The following is a 24,914-nucleotide window of genomic DNA, read 5'->3' on the forward strand; positions in this document are numbered from 1 at the left end:
AATTCTCTCCTCTCTCCTTTCCCTCCCTCTCTTTCTCTCTCTCTCTCTCTCTCTCTCTGTGTCACACACACACACACACACACACACACACACACACACACAATGTCCTTTCAATAATTCTTAGCATGAAGTCAGAAATCTTCAGCAGAAGTCATATTTACAGCCATGAGAGTGGAAAATTCTACCTACAGCCAGGAAGGGTGGACTGAGGAGGTGACATTTTCAGCACCCCTGGAACAAATAGGCATTTGTTGGGTGAAAATGGCTAGGAGATTCCTATCAGAATCCATGCATACAAAGGCATAGAGCTATAAATGAGCATGAGAGGTGACCAGAGATTCGTCTGTGTAACCAAAGCATTATTTATGATAAGAAAACCATGGAAATAAGTCCCAGCTAGTTTTATGAAACACTGGTAGTTTATATACCATCTTAGGTTAGATTCCCTTGAAGTAGAGACTGAGATGGGGATTCCTATGACACTGGCATTCCTTTTGAGAAGTGACTCAGAGGGGACGGGAGGGAAGCAGGACAGAGCAGGGGAAGGAGCTAGGCAAGGAGGCCATACCAGCTGAAGGTCCGTGGGGAGTTGTAGAAACTGCTCCCTGCTTGAGATGAGGACCTTCCTGGTCTTCTAGGCCATCCCCCACACCCCTCCCGTTCACAGTTCCCATCTGGCAGAGGCCAATTCTCCAGAGAAGGGGCAGCTGTGAATAGTTACCAGCCAGCATTCACAACAGCTGGGTGAGGGGTGCCCCAGCCTGGTGACGGGAATCCACAACACTCACACTAGGTACTTATAACACCCTCGGAGGCAGAAGTTCTCCCATTTGACAGAAAGCTGACACAGCTTGCATAGGGTTAGAGTGGGCATCTGGCTGGGATGTCCAAGAGCTGGCTTTGAATCTAGGTCTGCGGAGCCCACGGCCCAGTTCTTTTCCTCTTCGCCCTCATCCCAGGAAGAGGGAGACTCTTCCCAGCATCACATAACCAGGAAACATTATCCTTGTAACTCCTGACCAGGGTCTGCTCTCAACAGGGAGAAAAGCTGATCTCTACCAGGCCTTCCCCTCCCAGAAGCTGCTGATGAGCCAGAGCCATGCCTGAGAAGTGCATCTCAATCTCAGACCACCCAGGCAGGTCTGGTGCAAAAGAAACACAGGGTCCAGGGAGGGGGAAAGGGGATACTGTATGAAAGCTAAGGCAGCTAGGCAGGAGTTTTGTGGAAACTTGCAAAAACCAAATAACAAAGGATGCATTTGCAAAAGAAACTTCGAGCCCCTAAGAGCTGGTTTGAAAATTTTTAAAGGGGGCACAGCTGGCTGATATATACCCCATAGGAACCTGTGTCTCCAATCAAGTTTCTAAATAAAGAAGATGGTGTTTCAGGAGAAGGTTACATTAAAGAGCAGGTTTTTTAACATGACGAAATTGTACGTTCAGAAAGCAAACGTCTCCCAGAAATGGCTTCCTGCCTATATCCAGAGCTTTGCACATAAGTGCCCAATAAACATTTGCTGAATAGGTGAAACTTACATTTAACTGTATTTATAAAATGCATTTTATGCCATTTAGAGTGTTTGTACTCTGAATCCGCTATTGGCGAGGAGACCCTCATTTTGCCCACATGTTTATGTCAGTCCCCCCATGACTAGGACCATATAATTCTTGCAGTTGGTGAGTACCACACCATGACAGGGTGTTCATGTACATATGTGAGTGTGTGGGTTCAGGCAAGCACTCCAGGGAAAAGACTGGATGAAAAAATTAAGAAGTAGGGGTCCTGGAGCCCCACCAAGACACTGCGGGCTGCATGTCCTGAAGGGGCCTGCTGTTCTCCAGTAAAATCAGCACGAACAACATACCATGTTCCCTGTAGGTGGTAGTTTGTTAAAAGACCACGATACTTTTCAGCTCCTCCCATCAAACAGGTGGGATCTATTTCACCATTCCTTGAGTCTAGACTGGCTTTCTGACTTGCTTTGACCAATAGAATGTGCTAGAAGTAGTCATGTGCCAGTTCTAAGCCTAGACCTCAAAAGGTCTGGCAGCTTCTGCTCTTGCTGCTCTGGGAACCCTTCTCCAACCACATGAACAACCTCAGGCTAGCCTGCCAGGGGGTGTGGAAGAGAAGTGAGTCTCCATACCAACCAGCCCACAGCTGACCTGGCGGCTTACAGCTGCCACTTACATGGGTCCTAGCCATGACCGGAAGAGCCATCCAGCTGAACCCAACCAATTGCCAACCCCTGGAACTATGAGCTAGACAAATGTTTGTTATTTTAAGATGCTGAGTTTTGACATGCTTCTTTTTTAAAATTTTTTTAATGTTTATTTATTTTTGAGAGAGAAAGAGAGAGACAGACAGAGCATGAGCAGGGGAGGGGCAGAGAGAGAGGGAAACACAGACTCTGAAGCAGACTCCAGGCTCTGAGCTGTCAGCACGGAGCCTGACGTGGGGCTTGAATCCACGAACTGCGAGATCATGACCTGAGCCAAAGTCGGACGCTCAACTGGAGGCACCCCAGTTTTGACATGTTTCTTATGCACCAAAAGCCAACTGGCACAGTGTAAGAGTCTAGACTGTAATTGCTAATCTGTTCATATCCAGGTTGGCTCATGGCACCAGGGGTACTTAGTTAATCACGGGGAACCCTGATGTTTTCTTTATAAAGTGCTAAGTTAAGGAGACTCTGAGTGACAGCACACGAGACTTAAAGGGATCCTTAGGGAATCCAACTACCTCATTTCACTGTCAGGGAAATTTAAGTCCAGAAAAGAGAAGGGGCCACATTTACCCATTACGCAAACCTTTCCTGAGTGCCTTCTATGTGCCAGGCTTTGTAACACACTGGGGGACACAACAGTGAACGGCAGACTGGATCCTGCCCTCACGGAGGGCACAGTCTAATGTGGAAATCAGATGTTTACCAAGTTGTCACACAGATAAGATAAGCAGCCCATCACAAACAATGACAAATGCTATGAATTAACAGCACATGGTGCCACGAGAGAGAATCAAGGGGATGGGACCTAATCTGGATTTCAGGGTCACCAACAGCTTTCTGAGAAAGTGACATTTAGGCTGAAGCAAGTCGGTGGCAGGCGTTGAGTGGGAACGGAGTGTTCCACAGACACAGCAAAGTGATGTGTGGAGCTTTGAGCCCCAGCTGTCCCACTCCCTGGATGAGCCAGTCAGTATCCTGAGGCTCAGCTTCCTCATCTATAAAATGGGATTAATGGCAACCTAGTAGTTCTCAAGACTGTTGTGAAATAACCAAGGAAAAGGCTTTGCAACCATGAGATGCTGGGTAGGCAGGTGAGGGCGCAGCTGTTAACAGCTTGTTGGGGCACTAATTTGCCCTGCATCTCCCCTCCAAAGGACTGCACTCCCCTGCCCAAGCCTGGAGCAGACACGGAGCCCCACCTTCCGTTCTCACGGGGGTATAGCGCCAACACTCTCCATCAGGGTTTGAGCCACACCGATCCCACCATGCTATGGCTCTGAGAGCCAGGGCTCAGCGTGTTAGCAAGATGCACCTGAAACACTGTGAAAGGGCTCAGGTAAGATGTTCAGGAGGAAGCTCTGCTCTTTTGAGACAACCACGTTTCCAAGCTGATTATGGACAATTAAATGACTTCAGTGGTCTCTTCCAAAATGAGCATTTCCAGGACCTGGAGTCTTGCCCAGCAGAGTGTCTTTTAGGTTGGCACGAGTCAGTGCAATAGAAAAGCTCTGCAGCAGCACTGTGATGCTCATGTGGTCACAGGCCAAAGAAGGGGCATGGCATGGTGGCCCCAGCACGCACACCTGCCATGGCAGGGGAGGGGGTTGCAGCACCCTGCAGCGGAGCTGAGAGTATCTTCCCTTACTGGCAGTGCGCCCCTAAGGGCAACAGGTCCATGCCTTACTCATCTGAGTCTGCCACTGGGCCTGTCACATAGGAGGGCACATAAATGTTTGTGAACTAATAGCATTCTGGTTCCCCAGCTAGAAAATGTGGGCCCAGCCACCCAATTTGGACTGCCACAACCATCACTGCTGCACAGAGGATGGAGGTCAGCTCCAGGGATAGGCTTGTCCTTCAGCTTGCCAAGTTCCTCTGCACCCTGAGCTGCTGCCACACTGCAGGCACCACTGCCTTAAGGAACCATCCTCCAGGTTGCCACGGTCTGCGGTGAGGACCTCCCCAGCATCCCAGTCTGCAGTGAGGACCCTCCCCTGTATCCCAGTCTGCAGTAAGGACCCTCCCTAGCATCCCAGTCTACAATGAGAACCCCCCAACATTACAATCTGCAGTGAGACCCTCCCCTTATCCCAGTCTGTAGTGAGGACCCTCCCCTGAATCCCAGTCTGCAGTGGGGACCCACCCCAGCATCCCACTCTGCAATGAAGACCCTCCCCAGCATCCCAGCCTGTAGTGAGGATCCTCCCCAGCATCCCAATCTGTGAATACCCTGCCTGGTATCCCAGCCTGCAATGAGGACCCACCCTAGCATCCCAGTTTACAACGAGGACCCCCCCCATAACATTCTAATCTGTAGTGAAGACCCTACCCTCTACTCCAGCCTACAGTGAGGACCCTCCCCAACATCCCAGTCTACAATGAGGACCACCCCCCCAACATTCCAATCTGTAGTGAGGACCCTCCCTGTATCCCAGTGTGCAGTGAGGACCCTCCCCAGCATCTCAGCCGCAGTTAGAACCTCCCCAGCATTCCAGGCTGCAGTGAGGATGCTCCCAGATGAAAGAAAATTTAACTTCTGGAGACCAGACTCAGTGGAAATTCATATTCTAGCTGGCATCTGGGACTCCCAGAGGGCTAGGGACCAGGACAGCCTTGCCTAAGGATGACTCCGTTTCCTTCAAGAGCAGGGAGGACTGCAGAGGAAGCCTCTGCTCTCCTCCCTGTGTACCACACCTCGCGATCCCCCCCCAGTGGCACTAGACAACTCTAGGTGGGCAGGAGAACTCTGTGTGCCTTTTCATGGGTGTGTGTGCCTCCGTGCCAGTGTATGTCCCATGGGTGCTGCGTCACGGCAAAAGGCCTCACTACAGCTGAAAATTTCTCCTCTGTGCACCGGGAATGTGGGTCACACCTTTTGAGTTTTACCAAGTTTTCAAAGGTGCTCACTTTAAGCCAACAGTAGCCAGGTCAGTGATCTATAGAAAATACTGTAGTCCCAGTTGGACTGTCCCTTTTAAGGGGACTCTTGATATTAATCATTGTGAGAGAGGACAGTAGTGGGCTATGCCCCGCTGCTCTGCACCATCCCAGCCCCACCCTGGAGCAGCTGAGCTCCAGCCAGCTCCAGGCTGGACCCCCACACAGGGAGGGTGGAGCACCCACCTGGCTGGTCGATAGCAGCTCTGGGTTCCCGTCACTCATCCCCACGTAGGCACTGTCACCATCAAACTGGAACAGAGAAAGAGAGAGAAGCGGGTCTGAGTAAGGTTTTCAAGAAGGCCCCTGGAGAAGCCCAAGTAGGTCAGGGGACTGAATACACTGAGGGGCAAGGTCTGTCTGTGGGGCCTAGAGAAGCAAAGTTCCAGCCCAAGATGCTCAAATCCCATTTCAGCAGGATTCCCTCTGGGGTGAAACGAGCAGCCCCTGTCCTGTGGCCCCTGTGGGCTTGGATTAGCACCATTAATCACAGTTAGGATGAAGAGAGGAAAACCCTTCTGCCCTGTCCATAGATGCAGCAGCTGTTCCTTGTCAGATACTGAGCTCCCCTTCCCTCGAAGTATGCAAATATCTCTCTTGGTCAAAATGACATCAGACTATCAGCTAGAGCTAGAATTCCACATGATGGAGAGAGGCTGAGGTCTTCAGAGCCCTGGGGGTCATGACACTTCCCCCAGACATGCCCTCCAGGTCTTACCATCCTAAGAAGCTTTGCCCCCCTCACATTTGCCCTTCAGGCTACCCGTGTTCACAGGCAGAGAGGACTGTGGTAGAGACCACACATAGAAACTGCAATCCTGTGTTCTGAGAAGCTGCCAACTCTGGATTCAGGAAGATCTCCCTGCAGTAGGAGGAAGATATAGTGGGAGAAGTGTGGGCTTTGGGGCCACTGGCTGTTTCCCCTGATGCGTGATCTTGAGTAGGGGTCTGAACTTCTGAGGTCCCTCATCTGTTTAATGAGGATAATGACAGTAGTCTCCTCTCCATGGGGTGCTTCACGGAAACATGTGGAGCACTTAGCTCATTTCCAGTAAGTTCTCTTCCATTGAGATAGGTGTCTTGGATCAGGTTCCCTAAATTTAGAGCCTAAGACCAGGATTCAAATGCATGTGATTTTTGAGAAGTGCTCTTTAGGAAACTATGAGGGAGGGAAGGAAGCAGGACAGGGCAGTGGAAGTACCTAAGCAAAGATACAATCTCAGCTGGAGGCCTGCTGTAGCCTGATCCTAGGGGGTGCTGTGGGGCATGAATTGCACCACGGAGTTAAGTCAGTCACTGGCTGTGGGCTGCCCTTAAGGGACAGGGGAAGGCATAATCTTCTGAACAGGGCAGCCCCCATTTGGCCAAGGACAGTTCCCCAGAGAATTGTGCCAGCTGTGAGCCATTTGCAGCCAATGTTCCTAGCAGATGGGAGATTGCTGTGCAGGCTAGTAAAGGGATCCTGTGTTCTGGGTGGGGCCCCAATGGCAGCTGGCCATTTTATTTTAATTGAAAATTTAATTGTTTTATTAGTTATAGTCACATGGTTCAAAATTTCCAAAGCACAAAAAGCAACAGAGTGAAAAGTCTGCTTCCCACCCCACCTCCCAGCCATCCAACGCTCCTCTCCAGAGGCTACCACTGTACCTACAAGCTTCCTTTATATCCTTTCAGAGATGGTCCACATATATACATGTTAGAGCAGTTTCTTTCACATAAATGGCAACATACTATACACACTGTTTTGCACCTCATTTTTATCCTAGCAACACATCTTGGGAACTTGTTTATATCAGAACATAATTCTGTCTTCTGGTACCTAGTATTCCATAGTATGGATATAACAGATATATTTAACTAGGTGAGCTCACGGGCAATTGAGCTGTTTCTAGTCTTTCCCTATTCCAGCAGTGCGCTCACGAATCATTTCGCATGGGTGTGAGTTTATCTGTAGGATTAGTTTGAATAATAATAACAGGTCCAACTGTGTGTGCATTTGTAATTTTGATAGGCATCGCCAAGCACCTTCATGGAGACTGTAAAAATCGACCCTCCCGCAATCACGCACAAGACGTCTGGACCCTTGTCACTCAGAGAGGCTTTCCTCAACACCTGGCTCTGATGCCAGCCTCCTACCTGTGTGGGTCCTGCGAGCCCACCACCACTATCCTTCCCGATTCCCTTGCCCTGCTCTACCTCATTCTTTGCTCCATAGACCCTTTTACTTTCTAGCGTTCTATATCATTTACTTATTTACCATGCTCGTGGCTTATAGTAGATTCCCCCTATTAAAACTGAGGCTCTCAAAGGTCAGGGATCTTAGTCTTGCTACCTCCTAAGCACCTAGAATAGTGCCTGGCACAAAGCAGAAAGTCAATTATTGCTTGTTGAATGAATGAATGAATGAAATGAATGAAGCAACCACTGCACCATTCATATTGTCTTTTCCTAGTGCAGTCTCCCCATCAAGGCAGTAGGATTGATGGCTATTCCCAAATGTCTTCCCGGCATAGGGATGGGCAGAGTCCCTCAGTGACTGCAGGATTAACAAAAGAAAAGGCTGCAGCATGCCTAGAGCCCCAGATGCAGGGCTCCGTCCACCACATTGCACCTTGAGCTCACACTTCAAGGCCCTGCTCAGAAATCACCTCCTCAGGAGGCCTGCCATGCTCTCGCCTCCTCTGGCTGTCTCTCTTACAATACAGATTGTCTCCACATCTGTCTTCCGCCCCAGAGTGGGAGCAGCATGGAGGCTAGAACTGTGTCCGGACATCTCCAAACCCCCAAGCACCTGGAACAGGCTGGCATCAGAAGGGACTAAGCTCTTGGGTACTTTCTGATGTGTCACCATGGCCATTTGTTACTTTGATAAAAGTAGAATGTTTTTCAAAACCACACGTAATTTATAAGTATGTCCTAAAAGAAAGAATGACTAGAAATGGAGGGGGACTAGAGTTTAATCAGATATCTGAAATATTGATAAAGCAACAGTATGGCAGAGGTTAAAGATACAGGAACATGTATCAAAGAAGCAAGGGAAAGCTGTCCCCCCAAAGCCCGAGAAACAGCCCAGTTATTAACTGCTGACTACAACGGAATCACCACAAAAGGAGGAACCCGTCTGCTCTCCCCAATGCACACAACAGGCGCTCAACAAATATTTGGTTAATGAATGAATATGCTTGGCACTGAGCAAAATACTTTCCATAAAAGATCTTATTTCATCCTCAGAACAACCCAGTGAAAGCAGGTATTATTTTCCCTGTTTAAAACCAAGGAAACAGGTTGGAAGGATTAGCAGCTGCCTCAAAATTGCACACTTAGTGACAAGCTGGGCTTCACAGCTTCTTGTCTGCTTCTTTGGTTTGGTTTCTCCCACTAGGCTGGAAGCTCCTCAAGAGGGGGGATCGAGGCTTTGCTGCACCCCACTATGGAACCAATCATTAGCCTGGGCCTGGCACATACTAGGTGGCACACAATAAGCATGTGTTAGCGGTTCAGGGAGGGAGGCATTATCTGCAGTGAGCCGTGGGGGATGGCTCTGGGGACGTGAGGAGAGAAAACCCTGGATTTTGATGTGTGTATGCTGGAGGATGCAAGGGGGTTGGCCCGTGGACCACATGAGGTCACCAGAGCCTGCCTCTAGGGGTTTATTCATTCACTTGTTTATTCACCCAAGAAAGAGCTGCCCCACACCAAAGTAAAGCTTGCTTCTTGCTTTCAAGGGACCTGAGAAGTTGGCAGAGGTTCCCAAGGCAGGGCCTGGGTCAGCCTCTGGTTACTCCCAGGTGTCTTGCAGGGTCCACTGGGAGCACACGGCGCTTGGGACCTGGCTACTGAGCAGCCAAGAACCCGAGGTGGTGGTGGGGTGGGGGCGTCTGTCCTCTGCTCCCCCCCTGCCATCCAGTGTTCCACCATGCCAGACTTCTTGCAAGGAGGAGGAAGGAGAGAGGATGATCCCGAGGGTCCCAGGCTTCCTCTGGCTTGGCCCTCAAGGTCCTATGGCCTGGGGCTTACCTCCTCAGCCCTTTTGGGGAGGTTGCTTTCTGGGGGAAAGAACCTGTAAGCCAAGGGGAGAAGTCAAAGGGCAAAGCAGGGCTACTTCCTCCTCTGTGTGCACAAGATCATGAATGCCCACATCGACAGCCACCACACAGCAAATGCTGAGTGTGTATGTGGACACAAGTGAACACAATGGACGCAGCGTGCCCAAGCATGGTGACCACATACACACCACAAACCAGTGGGGGAACCATGTCACACACAACACAGCATTCAAGAATGCACTTAGTCACACACGTACCACATCCATGGGTAACACAAACCAACACAGAGGCGTCAACGGCACAAGCATGGGACTCTTTACATGACTGAACCACAATGCCCACAGGATGCACACACGGACAAGAAACGGTGCCCAGATGTGTATAAATATACATTCACCTGCAGCTGTATAAATAGAACTCACATAAATGTGCACACAAACATATAAGGCATAAGCATGTAGACACATACACAAAGCAAAGATACACAAGAACTTAAATTCTGTGCATATTTCACAGTCTATCAGTCCCTCAGCCAAAAATATTTTTTTCACACCACACAGCCTTCTGTATGCTTTAAAATCGGGGAGTGGGGGAATGCAGGGGAAACAAGGGCCTAAGAATTTCCACGAAACGCCAGGAGAACATCCTCTCACCACTGACTGGAATAGATTAATTTTCCCCATTTCATATTCTAATTATAATTCCTTTTCCCATCGCCATCTTCAGTCCTCATTACAGCTGGAAGATTGTTCTGCAAAAGCCAGACCTTCATCTTCTCTTCCCAAGAGTTTTGTCATGGAAATGAGTTTTGGAATCTGAAAGGACCCACATTTTTGCAAATATCGAATGTGTGGGGATAACCCTTTCATGACGGCCACCAGGGACTCTGCTCACAGAGGCTTCTAAAGAGTCTGTATCTCCCCCCACGCCATGTGGTCCCTGGGCAAGAGGGGTTCCTGGGCTCCTATTCAACAGCTCTCCCAACCTAGATCCCATTTTTATCTTTAAGGACACTTAGCAAATAGGCAGCCAAGGTGAAAGGTGGGAGGACTGATCTTAGAGTCAGATGATGCCAGCTCCATCAGCACTACCCTGAGCAAGTGCCCTAGCTGCTCTGTGCCTCAGTTTCCTCATTGCTATGACCCACAGAGTCACTGATTCATATTAGCTGTAAATTAAATACCCGTGGGATGGACAAATGAGATAACTGGATGGATAAATGGATGGGAGAAGAGAGGGAGTGAAGGATAAGATGGATGGATGGATGGATGGATGGATGGATGGATGGATGGATGTCGATGGATGCGTGGATGGATGGCTGATAGATAGTATAGATCAGCACAGTCTAATAGGAATATAATGCAAGTCACAAATGCAAGTTACATTATATCATTTTAAATTTTCTAGTGGTCACAGTTAAAAAAGCAAATACAAATAAGGGAAATTAATTTTAATGACATGTTTATTTAACCCAATATTTTTACCATACTATGATTACAACGTGTGATCAACAGAAAAATTGTGAATGAGATGGTGTACAGTCTTTTTTTTTTTTTTTTTGGTACTGTCTTTGAAATCTGGTGTGTATTTTACATTATAGCACCTCTCAGTTTAGACTTAGTCACACTTCAAGTCTTCAAAAGTCACATGTGGCTGATGGTTGACATAGTGAATAAAGAAGGAAATAGTTGTAATGGGTAAAATGAGTGGATGAATGGTGGGTAGGTATATAGGTGGGTTGGTGGGAGGGAGGGATTGATGGATGGATGGATGACAGGTGCGTAGAGAAAATAAGTGGTTTGGAGGAATGAATGGAATTGATGGGCCAGTAGGTGGATAAACAGATGACTCAGTGACTGGATAGCAGATTTAGAAGACAGGGCATGCGGGAGGGTAGGAAGGATGGATGGATGCGTGGAATTTGTGATGAGATGGGATGCTGGGGTGAGAATGAAGAGGTAGGTGTATGAGGAGATGCTTGGAATGGTGGGTGAGACAGAGAGATGGGTGGGATGCCCGGTTTGATGGAATGGGTTGAATGGGTGAGTGAGATGGATACGTGGGTGGATAACTGTATCTGGTATTTCCTTCTCACTGGAGCCACACTTTCCCCAGACAATGTCATGGCTTCTTAGGGTTATAACACAGCACTGACTCTCAAATGCTTATCTTCAGCCAAGTTACCTCCAGATTCTGACATACAGTCTCCCTCTGGACATCTGGTCCATGAGCATCTCAAATTCCACACACCCCACACTGAACTCATGACACGGGCATGAACCTGCTCTTTCTCCAAGTGGTCTGCCACCATGAGAGAAGATGTCACCCTCTGCATAGGACACAGGCAGTACCTCCAGGATGACTCTGGACCCTGCCACTCCTATGTCTCCCTAATCCAAACACCCACAGTGTCTTTGTGCTCAGCTACCCCCACTCCCAATCCACCCTCCACCCTGGCTATCACTAGTGACCACTTCAGTGCTCAGATCAAAACCCTGAAGTGACACCACATCATTAGCTGTGCCATACGGGACCCTCCATGACAACTGCCCCTGAGCCTCAGCTCCCACAGTGTTCCCTAAAGGTTGCAGGAACCTCCAGAGCCCCTGACTTTACACACATTGTCCCATAGACAGTGTGGAGCATCCCCCTCCTCCCCTTCTCTACCCACTGAAATCCAACTCTCCCTAGGTCTTTTGTTTCTGGCTGTGTGCTCCACCCTTAGTGGTCTTGCTTGCTTCTGTAGACTTGCATTCTTGGGCCCAACCATAACGCCTCCATCCCAAGTTGCTCTGGTCTTAATTCAACTTCCACATGTAGTGTGGTACACTGGGCAACAGCATGGATTCCTGAATTGGAGTTTTACTTCCACCAGTAACCAGTTGTGTGTGACCTTGGATTTAAACTATCATTGCTATTATGTGCTAAACTCCTATCCCTATGTCAGCCACAACCCCCTCCATCTAGTACAGGACCATGTCTCCTATGTCACTGAGGCTGTTAGCTACCCCTTCAAATCTCTCCCCTCCCCGACACTGTTGACAGCTCACCCATCCTGACCTCCTTCCTTTCTGTCTGAAAAGGTGAAGTATCTCCATCCTGTTCAAGGTCAACTCATTCACCTCGACCCCACCCTCCCATGTCTTCCCCTCATTCACTCTAACTCTCTGTCCTGGGTCTAGGATCTAATTTAAATACGCAGAAGCAAAATGAAATCAGTCCATGCCCTTGTATATCATATATTAAGCACCCAGAATGTACCAAGTAATGAACTCCCAACCACTGAGTATTTACAATAAATAAAACTTGTCACAAGGCACAGAAATGTAAAAGCAAAGGGATTCTGAGGTTACAGAGGGGGCAACTGCTGTTTATTGAACAACGTCTAGAGAGTGTATACTATGTGCCCAACATAGTAGTGACACACAAGGCACCAGGTAATGATTCTGACACAGTCCCTGCCCTCAAGGAGTCCCCAGTTCTATGGAGAAGTTTCAAAGAATAAAATGTTCCCACTCTCCAAATCTGAGAAAGACAGGCAGTTCTGGTCCTAAGATGGGAATACGTAACTATACGAACTTGTTTGAAGCCTGTCCCAATTGGTCAGTGACAGCTTCTCATTCACCCAGCCTCTGGAAGTCAAGCAATCAATGCCAGTCTTACTCCAATAGCCACACGTCCACCTCTGGGGCTCAGCTAGTCCCAGAACCTCCTGCTTATGAAAGTCCCTCTACTCTAGGACTCTGTGCTTCCCCGGAGCCCTACAAAGCTCAGCTCACGCTTGATTTGGAGAGACTAACATTGCTAAGCACGGCAATGAGTTTTCAGCACTCCAGATATCAAGTAATGGCTTCTTCTTTGATGAATGTGACAATGGCAGGATAAGGTTATCACAGGGGAGTGGAAGCAAGGAAGAAGGCCTCTCAAGAGAGGCGTCCTGAAAAGGTAACTTGGAAGCTCCATGACAGATGACACACAGGAGCTGGCGAGGCAAAGAGCAGGGAACACGGCATCCGAGGCTGCTGCGAGCTCAGGCCCGTGAGCACCTACCAGACCTCATTTGAGAGCTGTGCCTGGTCATCGCTGGAACCCTCCCAGAAATGCCAGGGCTGCATGACCAGCCCTGTCGTAGAGATGACCAAGGCAGGGGCTCAGGGTGGCTGGAGAGCTTGCCCAAACCCACCCAGCCAGTTCTGAACCTGGCCTTGACTCCAGGTACCAAAGCAACAGTTGTTCTATAGAAGCTCTTCCCCCTGCTCCCCACTCCCACACAGAGACACAGATCAAAGACCAAGGATGCACAGCCCCCAGCACAGCCCGTAGCAGACACGGAGAGATGCACCTCACAGAGATCTAAAGAGGAAACAATCAAAGCAGCTTACACTGCACCTGCCTGCCCCCACGTCGGGCCGTGAGAACACTCCTTCTACACAGATAAAACACGGCTCAAAAGCTAGAGGCAGCGAATGTGGCAGCTGCACCCTGGGCCTGCCGAGAGTGCGGTTTTACGTGGCAGAATCACAGAGAGATGCACATCAGGACCAGGGAGACAGGAGGGAGGGGCAGAGAGGCACAGGGCAGATGGAAGGGGGCCAGCGATAGAGCCTCAGGCGCAAATGCACTTAGAGAAGCATGATAGTGTTGTGGTTACAAACATGGGCCCTGGTGCCAGGCTGCCCAGGTCCAAATCTCAGCCTTGCTCTTCAAGCTGTGTGACTTTTTAACTAAGTTACTGTGTCTCAGTTTCCTCATCTGGAAAATGGGTATGACTATCATTTTGATTGAATAAGTCAATATACAAAAGTACTCAGAACATTGCCCGGTACACAGAAAGAACTCAATAATTGTCAGCTGTTACTTATATTTAATCCTCAGAACAACCCTGGGAGGTCGTTGTAACTACCTCTATTCCATAGGCGAGGGAACAGTGGGGCTACATGCAAACCTCTGAGGTCTTAAACATGGGAAAGCCCCCTAATACCTCTACCTGCCATACATAATTTGAAATAAAATTTGTAAACTAAAATCTCTAAGAGAGTCTGAGAGCTGATTCTTTTCCATGATGATGACTTTCATGCTTTGTTTCTAAATATCAAGTATCATTTCTCTCCAAAAAAAGTTTTTCTCCTTATTGGTGTACCTACATTGCTGGGCATGGTGCACATTCCTATTCTGCCCACTGAGAAATCCAGCACTATGACTGGCTGAGAGGTTAGGGGATCTGCCCAAGGCCACACGGCCAGGATACGGCAGAGCTGAGTCTGTAGTCCAGACTGCTGATCCCCTAAAAGCCTACATTGGCTTCCCAGCCCCACCGTTTCCCAGCTGTGTGAACCAGAGCACAACTCTGGGCCTGGGGCCTCATCTACCAGTAAGGGGAAACAATGCCCAGTGGGGCTGGGAGCAGGCTTGTGAGCAAGCCCAGTGCTGTGGCTACTGCAGGCCCCTCCTCCCCACTGCTGACAAGAGTTGGCGTGGATGGTGCTTCCTGTTTCAGTCATAATATACATTGAGAGGTAGCATAAAAAGACAGTGATCACTACAACTCCCGTGGTGGGGTTACCCAGCACCTGCCACCTCTGGGAGATAGAAGTCAGTGTCCCCATTTTACAGATGGAGAAGCAGACCCTTCTCAACTGGCTCCAGCCATTCTCCATCTAGACCTGTGCTGTCCAGTATGGTGGCCACCAGCCACATTCGGCCCCTGAGCACTTGGAACACAGCTAGTCCAAATTAAGATGTGTGTTAGTATAAAATACACACCAGTCTCAAAGATTTAGAACAACAACAAAAGAATGTAAAATGCCTCATCAATATGTTTCTATCGATTACGTGCTGAAATGATAACACTCTGGATGTATGAAGCTACCTAAAATATATTGTTAAAATTGATTTTACCTGTTTCTCTTTACTTTTTTTATATGTTTATTTATTTTTGAGAGAGAGAGAGAGAGGCAGAGAGAGGGGGTCAGAGGATCCGAAGTAGGCTCCACACTGACAGTAGACAGTCCGATGCAGGGCTTGAACTCACAAACCATGAGATCGTAACCTGAGCTGAAGCTGGATACTTAACTGACTGAGCCACCCAGGCATCCCCCGTTTTTCCTTTTTTCAATGTGGCTACTAGAGAATTAAAATTACAAATGTGGTTTGCATGACATTTCTGCGGGACAGCACTGCTTGAGATGCAGCCACTCTCTGCTGTAGACCCAGAACCTTGGGGATAGAAGAGTCCACATCACCAATAGCTGAATTCTCTGTGATAGATATGGGGAAACTGAGGCCCACAGAGAGTGACGTAAGGCAAGAGTTTGGGACAGAGGCACACCACTCATATTTTACTTGAGTTCTAGGTACTGGGTTACAGCAGAGAATAAAACATGGGGCAACCCCCCAGCCCAGGGGTGACGTGGTGGGGGTGCAGCATTCCTTGCTCGGCCAAGCCCTCACAGACCAGGGCAGCTGGACTCGGCACCAACCCTCCTCTCTGCACAGTCAGTTCTGATCACAGTGCTCAGAGACTGCAGGCAGGAAGACACACGGGAGCTCCCGCTCCAGCCCGGAGCAGAACCACCTCAAGACCCCTGGTGAGTCCCACACAGGCCATCAGCCAGCTGCGGCTGCCAGGAGAGCCGGATGGACAGGGCAGCCCAGCGGGCACAGCATGGCTGCCTGGTGGGCCGGTGGTGGCTTACACACCATCCGCGCTACCGCAGATTTATGGCAAAAATTATCCTCTCTCTCAGCTCCATTTAAAGCCATTTGGAGCTCGCTCCCATCCCCGATTATAAATCTAATTGCACATTCCAAACAGACAAGCGCTCATTAAGCTTTAATTATGCACATGTTGTTTTCAACAAACATTTTCATTTGGCCGCTGAGAGGGGGAATGTTTCTGAGGGGACTGCAGACGCTGCCTGTGGCTGGAGAGAGCAGGCTGGGAAGTGGGTCAGGGTGTGGTCAGATAAGGCTGTCCAAGGGCAGGGCAAGGACCCCATCAGATCTGGCTCAGACTTGGAGGGCCTCCCACCGGGCTTCTGTGGCAGGAGATGCCGGCGTGCGTGTTCTCAGCTGGTCCCACCTGCACCCCTCGTGTGCCCACAGTCTCCTCTCAGCTGGCGCCAGTGGGCCTCTCTGGGGTGGGAGGAGGGAAGACAGGGACCTGAACTCCCAGCTCGGAGCCGCATGCCCTCCCCAACCCAGAGCTGGTGTCTTCAAAGCCTCAGCTCGGCCCTGCCCACGCTGCAGTGGAGCCATCTTTCTCCAGCACAATCTTCCCTTCCCTCATCCGCTCACTCATTTCTTCTATAACTATTCCCCGAGCAGCGACTTGAGCTGGCAGTGAGGGACCAGAGTAGGTCAGGAAAGATAAGGCCCCTGTCTGGTTCTGCCCAGGACCCTCTCCTTCAAGTCCCACCCTCCCCACCGGGGCAAAGTCTTTGAAAGCACTTGAAAACCTGCCCCCTGCCAACCCAACCATGCTGGTGGCCTCCCGGCCCTCATTGGGGCTCCTCCCCTGCTCTGCCTTTCCAGGAGGTCTCTCACACACACACCCAGGCTCTGCACTACCCCCACCCCAGCCCCAAACCTCTCTTCCCTTCCCTTTCTTTGCAGTTAACTCCCACTCACTCCATGCCGCCCTGTCCAGGAAGCCCCCAAAGAGACTGGCTGCCCTCTGCTTGGGGCACCATGAAAGCATTTGTTGGACCATGACACCATACTCGACTATTTCATGTCTGACTCCTAAGACCAGCCTGTCCCACTTTTTCCCAAAGCACTATCTCCTCTGGGGGGAAAAGGAGAGGCACCTGTTCACTGTGTGGCTTCCAACAATACCTTCCTCTCTCTGAGCCTCACTTTCCTTTTTTGTACATAAAGGGTTTGAATGGGTGAGGCTCTGTGGGTCCCTTAAGCAGTTTGGTTGGTTTTAACTTTTGTGGTTTGTCCCGGAGTTTGACCTTCCTCTTCTGCCAGAGGAGGGTCCTGAAATCACCAACCTACCTTCAAACGTTCCACCAAGACTCTACAGAGCAGGGGAAGTTTGCCAAGGCAGGTCAATGGTGCACACAGAGATGTGGGGGGACAGGGATGGTGCAGAAACCCCAAGGCTGCTCCTCAAAGACCTTCTGGAAATGTAAGCAAGTGACATAAATGTGTTTTAAAATGGATGTCAAGATCCATTCAACATCTGGTGGCTACCTGTGGTTTTAGGGCAGGGTCCTGGGAATAGACCTCGAGAGTGAAGGTAGGAGTTTCACCGGGGGGCACCACAGGAAAGGCAGGGAGGCAGGACTGGGCAAAGGGACAAGTTGAACTGTGATAAAGTCACATCAGAGGCAGCAGCCTGTCCACAGGAGAGCTCTGGAGCTGGGGAAGCTCAACAGGAAAGCTATATTCCCAGGTGAGCCAGCCTCGGGACTCAGGCTGCCCCAGGGGAGGGGGAGAAGCTTGGGAAAGGCCCCCTCCTTCCACAAAGGCAATACCCAGAGAGGCGACAGCAGCCACCACTCTCAACGGCCAGCAGAATGAGTGTCTCAGTTGAGGAGGGACATGGGTGACTTACGATAATGTCTGCTACCGCTAAGAGCATTTATTTATTGGGGTACCTGGGTGGCTCAGTCGGTTGAGTGTCCCACTTTGGCTCATGTCATGGTCTCATGGTCTGTAAGTTCAAGCCCCACATCAGGCTCTGTGCTGACAGCTCGGAGCCTGGAGCCTGCTTCAGATTCTGTCTCCCTCTCTCTCTGCGCCTCCCCCCCCCCCACCCACTCATGCTCTCTCTCTGTCAAAAATAAACATTAAAAAAAATTTTTTTTTAAAAAGAGAGCACTTATTTATTTTAACTAATTTGTGCAACATTTACACAGTGCTTGCAGAAGCCAGGCACTCCTTTAATCGATTTGTAAATTTTGACTCACACCATCTTCTCAAGGCTCCCATTTTACAGATGAGATAACTGAGGTTCAGTGAGGGTAAGTGGCTTGCCCTAGGCCATACAGCCTGGTAGGTGGTAGAATCAGGACTCAAACCCAGAAAGTCCACCTCCAGGGCCGATGCTCTAACAGTTAGGCTGCTCCACTTTTGTGGTATTGCCCTGCTATGCTGCAAGGGCAGAGCTGGCCAATCCCAGTCTCCTCCCCAGAGGCTGGGTTGCGGTCAGCGGTCTGGAGCCTCAGGTTGCCAGTACTGCCAGTATTCGTGCTTGACAATTATCTTTCCTCCGAGCGGTTGGGAACAAGTCCCAAAACTGATCCTTGCCAAAGACAATTAACCAGAGGCCACATGAGCGTGTGTTGGGTGGGACTGGGGCATGGAGTGGGGGGTGGGGCGAGCAAGTGCCTGAGACAATGAGCAGCAGATGATTTGGGAGATATTTTCTCCCCGGCTCTACAAAACAAGCCCTCAATCATGCCACAAAGGGCTTGCATTGTTGGAGGGGAAATATGTCTCAACGACAGCGTCGAATCGTGGGACGGTTAAAAAAAAAAGGAAGAAAAGAAAAAAAATCTTTTGAAATAGTAATTTGACCTAGAAAGGTTTTCTAGGTCACCTGAACTTGGCATTTATGCATCTAACCCCAAAACCTAACACAGACAAAGTACCAAGTTCACTTCCTTCTGTCAGTGCCAGATAACACAGGAAATGATATCTGTGAACACTGCTGCTTCATTTTTTAAGGGCCATCTTAAAACCAGCCTTTGGACTTGGGAGCTGAGAACACTGGTGTGGTGCAGCTCTGGAAGCCTGCAGCCCTGAGTTCACTCACTCCCAGGCTCGCACTCAGCCAAGTGGCCCTGTGGCCAAGGGAAGGACCTCACCTGTCAGAACCTCAGGCTTCTCCCCCATAAAACAGGACTGGAGCTGGCAGATTGGGAGGGCAGCCTGGCCGCGTGAGGGCACACCAAGGTGCCCTAGAAGGCTGCATTCCCACCCCCATCCCTCTGTTCTTGACAACTGAACCCTTATACACCAAATCTGGGCTCTCCTGAGGTCCCTGAAGCACAGAGGCCAGGAGGGCAATGGAGGAACCCGTGTCCTAACAGACCTTTTCTCCCCAGAAAACAGAAAGAGAGAGCAACCCAAACTCCAAGGCACAGCATATGCCAGTGAGTTCTTCTAATTCATCATCACTTTATAGCCACCCAGTTTAAGATAAATCAAGGGCCTCAGAGACCTTCTCCTTATCCCATGGAGAAACCTGAGGCCAGAGCTAGTAGATGGCCTACAGTTATCGGCAACAGCATGCTGAGGGTTACAACCACTACGTTACTAGGTCCCCTGAGCCTGTGCCTCCAAAAGAATCCAGAGTTAGCCCGGTTGTCCTCAAAGCTGAAGGTCATGGGGATTATCCTGCCTTCCCCAATCCCTGATCTGAGTACCTATGATGTACCTGACCATGTGCCAGGCTCTGAGGACTAGTCACAAAAATGATCCCTGGGGATGCTTGGGGTCCATAGGGAGTGCAGGCACCAGCACTGATGATGGGGGAGTGGGGGTGACAAGGCACTAGATTGAAACAGGCCAGGTGAGAGCAGCTGACACACACCTGTCAGACAGAAGGACCACAGGGAGCAAAGGCAAGGCATGAATGATGGGAGGCGGGAGGGTGTCTATAAATCACTGAGGTGGGCTGCAGTGCAGAGGGGACAGGAGGAATCAGCATTCACTGAAAAAAACAGGGAGAGTTTGCAGCAATATTCCTAAATGGAGAGTAATGGACGGGGGCCTCATTTGGCCAGAGACTAAAACTTTCTGTGAAGCCACAACCAAAGGAGAATGATAATGATGCCAAAGGAGAACTTTAAATCAGTGCAACAGAAGAGAAAGTGCAGAATCAGACCCAACTCTGTATGAAAATGTATGGTGGGGATGCTTGGGTGGCTTAGTCAGTTAAGCATCCGACTTCAGCTCAGGTCATAATCTCATGGTTTGTGAGTTCGAGCCCCGCATCGGGCTCTGTGCTAACAGCTCAGAGCCTACAGTCTGGTTCAGATTCTGTGTCCCCCTCTCTCTCTCTGTCCCTCCCCAGCTTGGGCTCTCTCTCTCTCTCTCTCAAAAATAAATAAATAAACATTAAAATAAAAAAGAAAATGTATGGTGAAAGAGGGCACTCACAATATGTCAGGTGCCATGTGACATGCCTTGCCATACGATATTTCACTCAAGCTTATGAGGGAGATATTATCCCACTTTACAGAGGAGAAAATTAATGGTAAAATTTAAGCAACAAAGGTCACACAGCTAGAAAATGGCAAGACCAGCATCTTAACTCTGCCAAAGTTCACCCTCATAACAACTATTCTATTTTGTCTCTCCTTTTGGAGACAAAGAGACAAAGACCAATTATTTAAAAAACAGAATGGGGATAACAGGGCTATCCTGTTCCTATTTAGGAACACTTAACTAGATACCCACTGCAAGCCACCCACCAAAATGTACTCTAAACAGATTAAAGAGTTAAGTATAAAAAGCCATGTTATAGGGAAATAATCAGAAAACAGAACAGAATGTTTATCAGATCTATGGCACCAAGATAACTTCCTCAGCCCTTGAAGCAATCACAGAGGAAGGGAGATTGACAGATTCAAATATATATGCATTAATATCTTCTGTAGAAGGAAGCATAATAAAACCAAAATGAAAAGGACATCAGACTAAGAAAATATCAGCACCAACTATGAGACAGTTAATATATAAGACGTAGAAACATTTCAGTCAAATTAAAGAGACAGCAAGATGCTGATAAACAAAAGGACACAGGACACAAACAGGAAAGTCATGCAAGAAACAAATATATAGGGAAACTGTGCACTTGATTCGATGATGACAGGAGAAAAATATACACGAAACACACCTACCATAATGAAAGGGATATTTCATGCCACTGCTGACATGGAAAACAGTTTCCAGCCTACTGGAAAGCAATATGGCACCTACTCCCAAGGCAGACAGCCAGCCAGAAGCAAGGTAGATGAAAACCCAAGACCCCTGTCTCCTGCCTTAGGAGTCACCCTGTCAATACACTGCCTATTTGTCTCAAGTACATCCAGTCTTGCTTAAAACAGTCTTCCGTCCTAAGGGCTGGAGATGGTACCAGCGATGGATGGGACCCAGTCTCTGTCCTCCTGAGCTTGTGGTGTACTGAGGGGGATGGGACCAGGTACTGTAATGTGGGTGGTGAGTGTACTGGGAGCCAGAGTTCACAGGAGCCTAGAGATGGGCCGTGTGAGAAGACTTCACGAAGGAGATGGCTTTTAAGTAGACCCACCTGCAGCATGAGCATAACTGGCCAGGTGACGAGAGAAGGTACCAATGGAAGGGAGAGGGCATGGGAACAGTACTCACCAAGACCTGGGGGCTGGAGAGGGGGCCCATTCACTGAACAGAGAGGCAGTGAGAGCCGAGATGCAAGGCAAACAGGACCTTATCATGATAGGGCTTTCAGGGCTACATCAAGGAGTTGGAAGCCCAGAATGAAGCTGCATTTTACTTTACTTTACTTTACTTTACTTTACTTTACTTTACTTTACTTTACTTTACTTTACTTTACTTTACTTTATTCTACTTTTGGCAGTGGTGGGGGCGGGGGGGGGGGCGGCTGCATTTTAGAAGCTGGCCTCTGGCTTCAGGATGGAGAATGGGTTGGAAAAGGTAAGACTGGAACCTGTCCAGGAAGCCAAGCAGAAGCTGCTGCAGTGATTGGGCGAGGGTGGGGAGGACCAGGAAGTAGGACTCTGAGCAGAGCCTGGGCAGAGAAGAAACATTCGATAAAGCAGTAAGAAGTAAAACAGTGTGGCAGTGATTCAAAGAGAGACATTTATGTTGATGGCTAGAAAGGGAAGCGGGGCTGGAGCCAGAATAAAACCACGGCAGTCCCTGGTATGTTTTCCAAACTACAGAACCGAGAGTCTCAGAGATGAATGAAAACTGCCAAGAGCAATGGATCACCCAGGAGTCAGAAAGGGGGTGACTCACGCAGTTCGCAAACCCTAATTTCCTCTCTTTGGTCACACACTTCCTTCTGATTTCTTTTTCTGATGATTCATAAGAAAAAAAATTCTCCTTTTAAATTCAAACCAAAAATGCTCGAGCACCTGAGCTCACCCTGCCCAAGCCATAACCTCTGCCCCTGAGCAAACAAAACCCAACGTAACCCCAGACAGCTAAAAAGACACTGGCCGCCAAGAAACCGAGAGGAAACAAGAGGTTTCTGGCTATGCAACAGCTGTCACAGGCCCCCCGACCCTCCTGGGCCCCAAGAGTGTCTTCAGTATCAGCTCGCACACACAGATCCAAGTCCCTGAGCCAGACTCATGGGATTCCAGAATTCAGAATGTGTTCTGATTTCCAAAAAGGAAGTGAAAATCCCACAAATTACATAGTAGCCGGAGTGGGGTCCGGGGCCACACCTGTAATAAAACACATTCATATCCTGTGAATATCCACACAAGGATTAAGTAAAAATTATGAAGAGTTTTGTGTCAGTTCAGATCAGGTTCTGGGGTCAAATGAGTTCACAGCATATTTACAAACCAGTATTTGGTGGTGGAGCTTTTTGGATTTCAGATAAGGGACTTTAGAGCTGAACCAAGCACTGGGCACACAGGTGATGGGACCTTGTTGACAGACCATCCCTCTGTGTGCCCATTTTACAGAAGAGATAAGTGAGGCTCAGAAAGGGTAAAGGAAAGTGCTCAAGATCTCACAGCTATTAGGTGGCTGAGCTGATTCGAGCCCAGACCTGACCTCTTTCCACATATATGCATGGACTCCAGGCAGCTGAAATGCCAGGTGGAGCATCTTACGGGGAACATGGCGGCACTGGGAGTGAGTCAAGACCAGGTGCAGCAGGAATCATGGTGCTACCCACCCCCCTCCCAGGGGTCCCCGTAAGGCATTGGCCTTCTCGGGCAGGTCCAGAGGCACGCAGCCATCCAGGCCACACAGGCCCAGAGCTCCCCACATCCTCCACAGACATGATCCCAGCCCCCACAGACCTTAGAGCCTACTGGGGAAGGCAGGCAACAAACAAGCAAACACACAAACATGGGCACAACTGTGATAAAATGCTGTGAAGCAACCCCTTGTTTGCAGAGATAAAAGACAGCAAGGAAGAACTTGAAAAGATCTCTCTCTAGAGGTAACAGTTAAACTGGGGGAGCCCTAGGGGCTCAAAAAGTACTGTGGGCAGAGGGATTACCAAGGGCAAAGTCCTTGAGGTCAGCAAGCAGAAAGCTGTCACATGGGGGAGAAATAATGTGGCTAGAGCACAGGGGAGGGACAAGGTTGAGATCAGAGCGGTCGGCAGGGGCCAAAGCATATGAAAACCTGGGGCCATAGTAGGGATTTGGGTGTTATCCCAAATGGGAAGACCCTGGAGAGTTCTTGCAAAGGAGTAGCATGCTCTGATTTACATTTTAGAAGATGACTCAGGCTGTCATATGGAGGATGGATTCTGTGAAACTCCCTTCCATGAGTCTCAATTTTTTCACCTACATAATGGGTTCATGAGAAACCTCATGAAAAGCACAGCCAAGAGTGTCTGGCATATAGTTGACTCTTAGAACAAAGACTGAATTTTCCCACCTAATCACAAACCAGGAGAACCCCGTCTTAAATCATCAATAAGTCACTCCCTTGATTAAAGTCCTTCAAAGGCTCCCACCTCTTTTCTTTGGTCCCAATGTTCTGCTTGACCTGATTCCTGCCACTTTCTCTAGCCCCATCCCTTGCCATCTCCCACTGGACCTCTCCTCTCCTGCCAGCTGACCCACTCCTGGAAAGGCCCTTTCCCTAAAGCACGAGGTCTCCTTCACACTGGCCCAGCTGTCAATCTCCCTTTCCTTCCTACAAACATTTGATGAGCCATTTGATGACCTCAGACCAGCCCTGTCTCAAACATTGAGAGGCTCAAAAAGTGGCTAGAGATATCTATGCAAGCACACATGTGTGTTCATACATGTGAGTGTGCATGTGAAATAAGAATCCAAACAAATCCACCCCGACCCCCTTCTGATGGCTGGGCTGGTTCTTATCCCCTCACTCATTCATCCATTTCCTGAAATAATATTTATTCAGTATCTACTTGGGTCCAGGCACTATTCTAAGACCAAAGATCCCTGGAGCCTGCCTCTTGCATTGAAGACAAAAAGCAAACATTAAATACAGTAACTAAGTCACTTCCACAGTATGTTAGAAGGTTCAAGAATTAGGGAAGGAAGGAAAAGGTGAGCAGGTGAGATGAATCAGGAATGCCTGGATGGAGGCTATGTGAGTTTAAGGAGGGTGGCCATGGTGGGCCTCCCTAAGAAAGGGGCAGTTGGGCAAACTGAAAGGAGGTAAGGGACTAAGCTAGGTGAGTAAATGGGGGAGAAACCACCTGTGCAAAAGCCCGAAGGTGGGACTGTATGGGTGAAGACCAGTAAGGTAAGCAAAGCGAGCAAGGAGGCAGGGGGAGAGACGCCAGAGAGGCAACAGAGAGTGGAGTGCACCCCACAGATGGCACTGAGATTACTCCTCCCCAGAGAGAGGAAGCCAGCACTTTTTTCCTCGGCCTTATCTGATGGCTGTGGTCAGAGGAGCCAGTAAGGGCAGGCGTGAGGCCTGCAATAGCTCGGTACATCGGAGGAGCCTCGGTGGGGCCTCAGAGCAGCTGACATCCGCTTGGCCTGCGGCTTCTTCCTGTGGCTTCTGCATCACAGGT

General features: G+C 49.2%; 1 protein-coding gene across 4 annotated transcripts in view; it reads right to left on the reverse strand.

Moving 5' to 3' along the window:
- TOX2 (TOX high mobility group box family member 2) overlaps positions 1-24,914 on the reverse strand; it is a 136,525-nt gene that overhangs the window by 79,408 nt on the left and 32,203 nt on the right. For 3 of the 4 annotated variants that reach the window (XM_030309566.1, XM_030309565.1, XM_030309564.1), the window contains exon 2: positions 5,352-5,417. The exons of the other annotated variant lie outside the window; for it this stretch is intronic. In XM_030309566.1, the coding sequence (XP_030165426.1) occupies positions 5,352-5,417 (66 nt within the window). The remainder of the gene's footprint in view (positions 1-5,351; positions 5,418-24,914) is intronic. 4 annotated transcript variants of the gene reach the window in all.

The sequence above is a fragment of the Lynx canadensis genome, chromosome A3 (genome assembly GCF_007474595.2).
Source record: "Lynx canadensis isolate LIC74 chromosome A3, mLynCan4.pri.v2, whole genome shotgun sequence".
NCBI lineage: Eukaryota > Metazoa > Chordata > Mammalia > Carnivora > Felidae > Lynx > Lynx canadensis.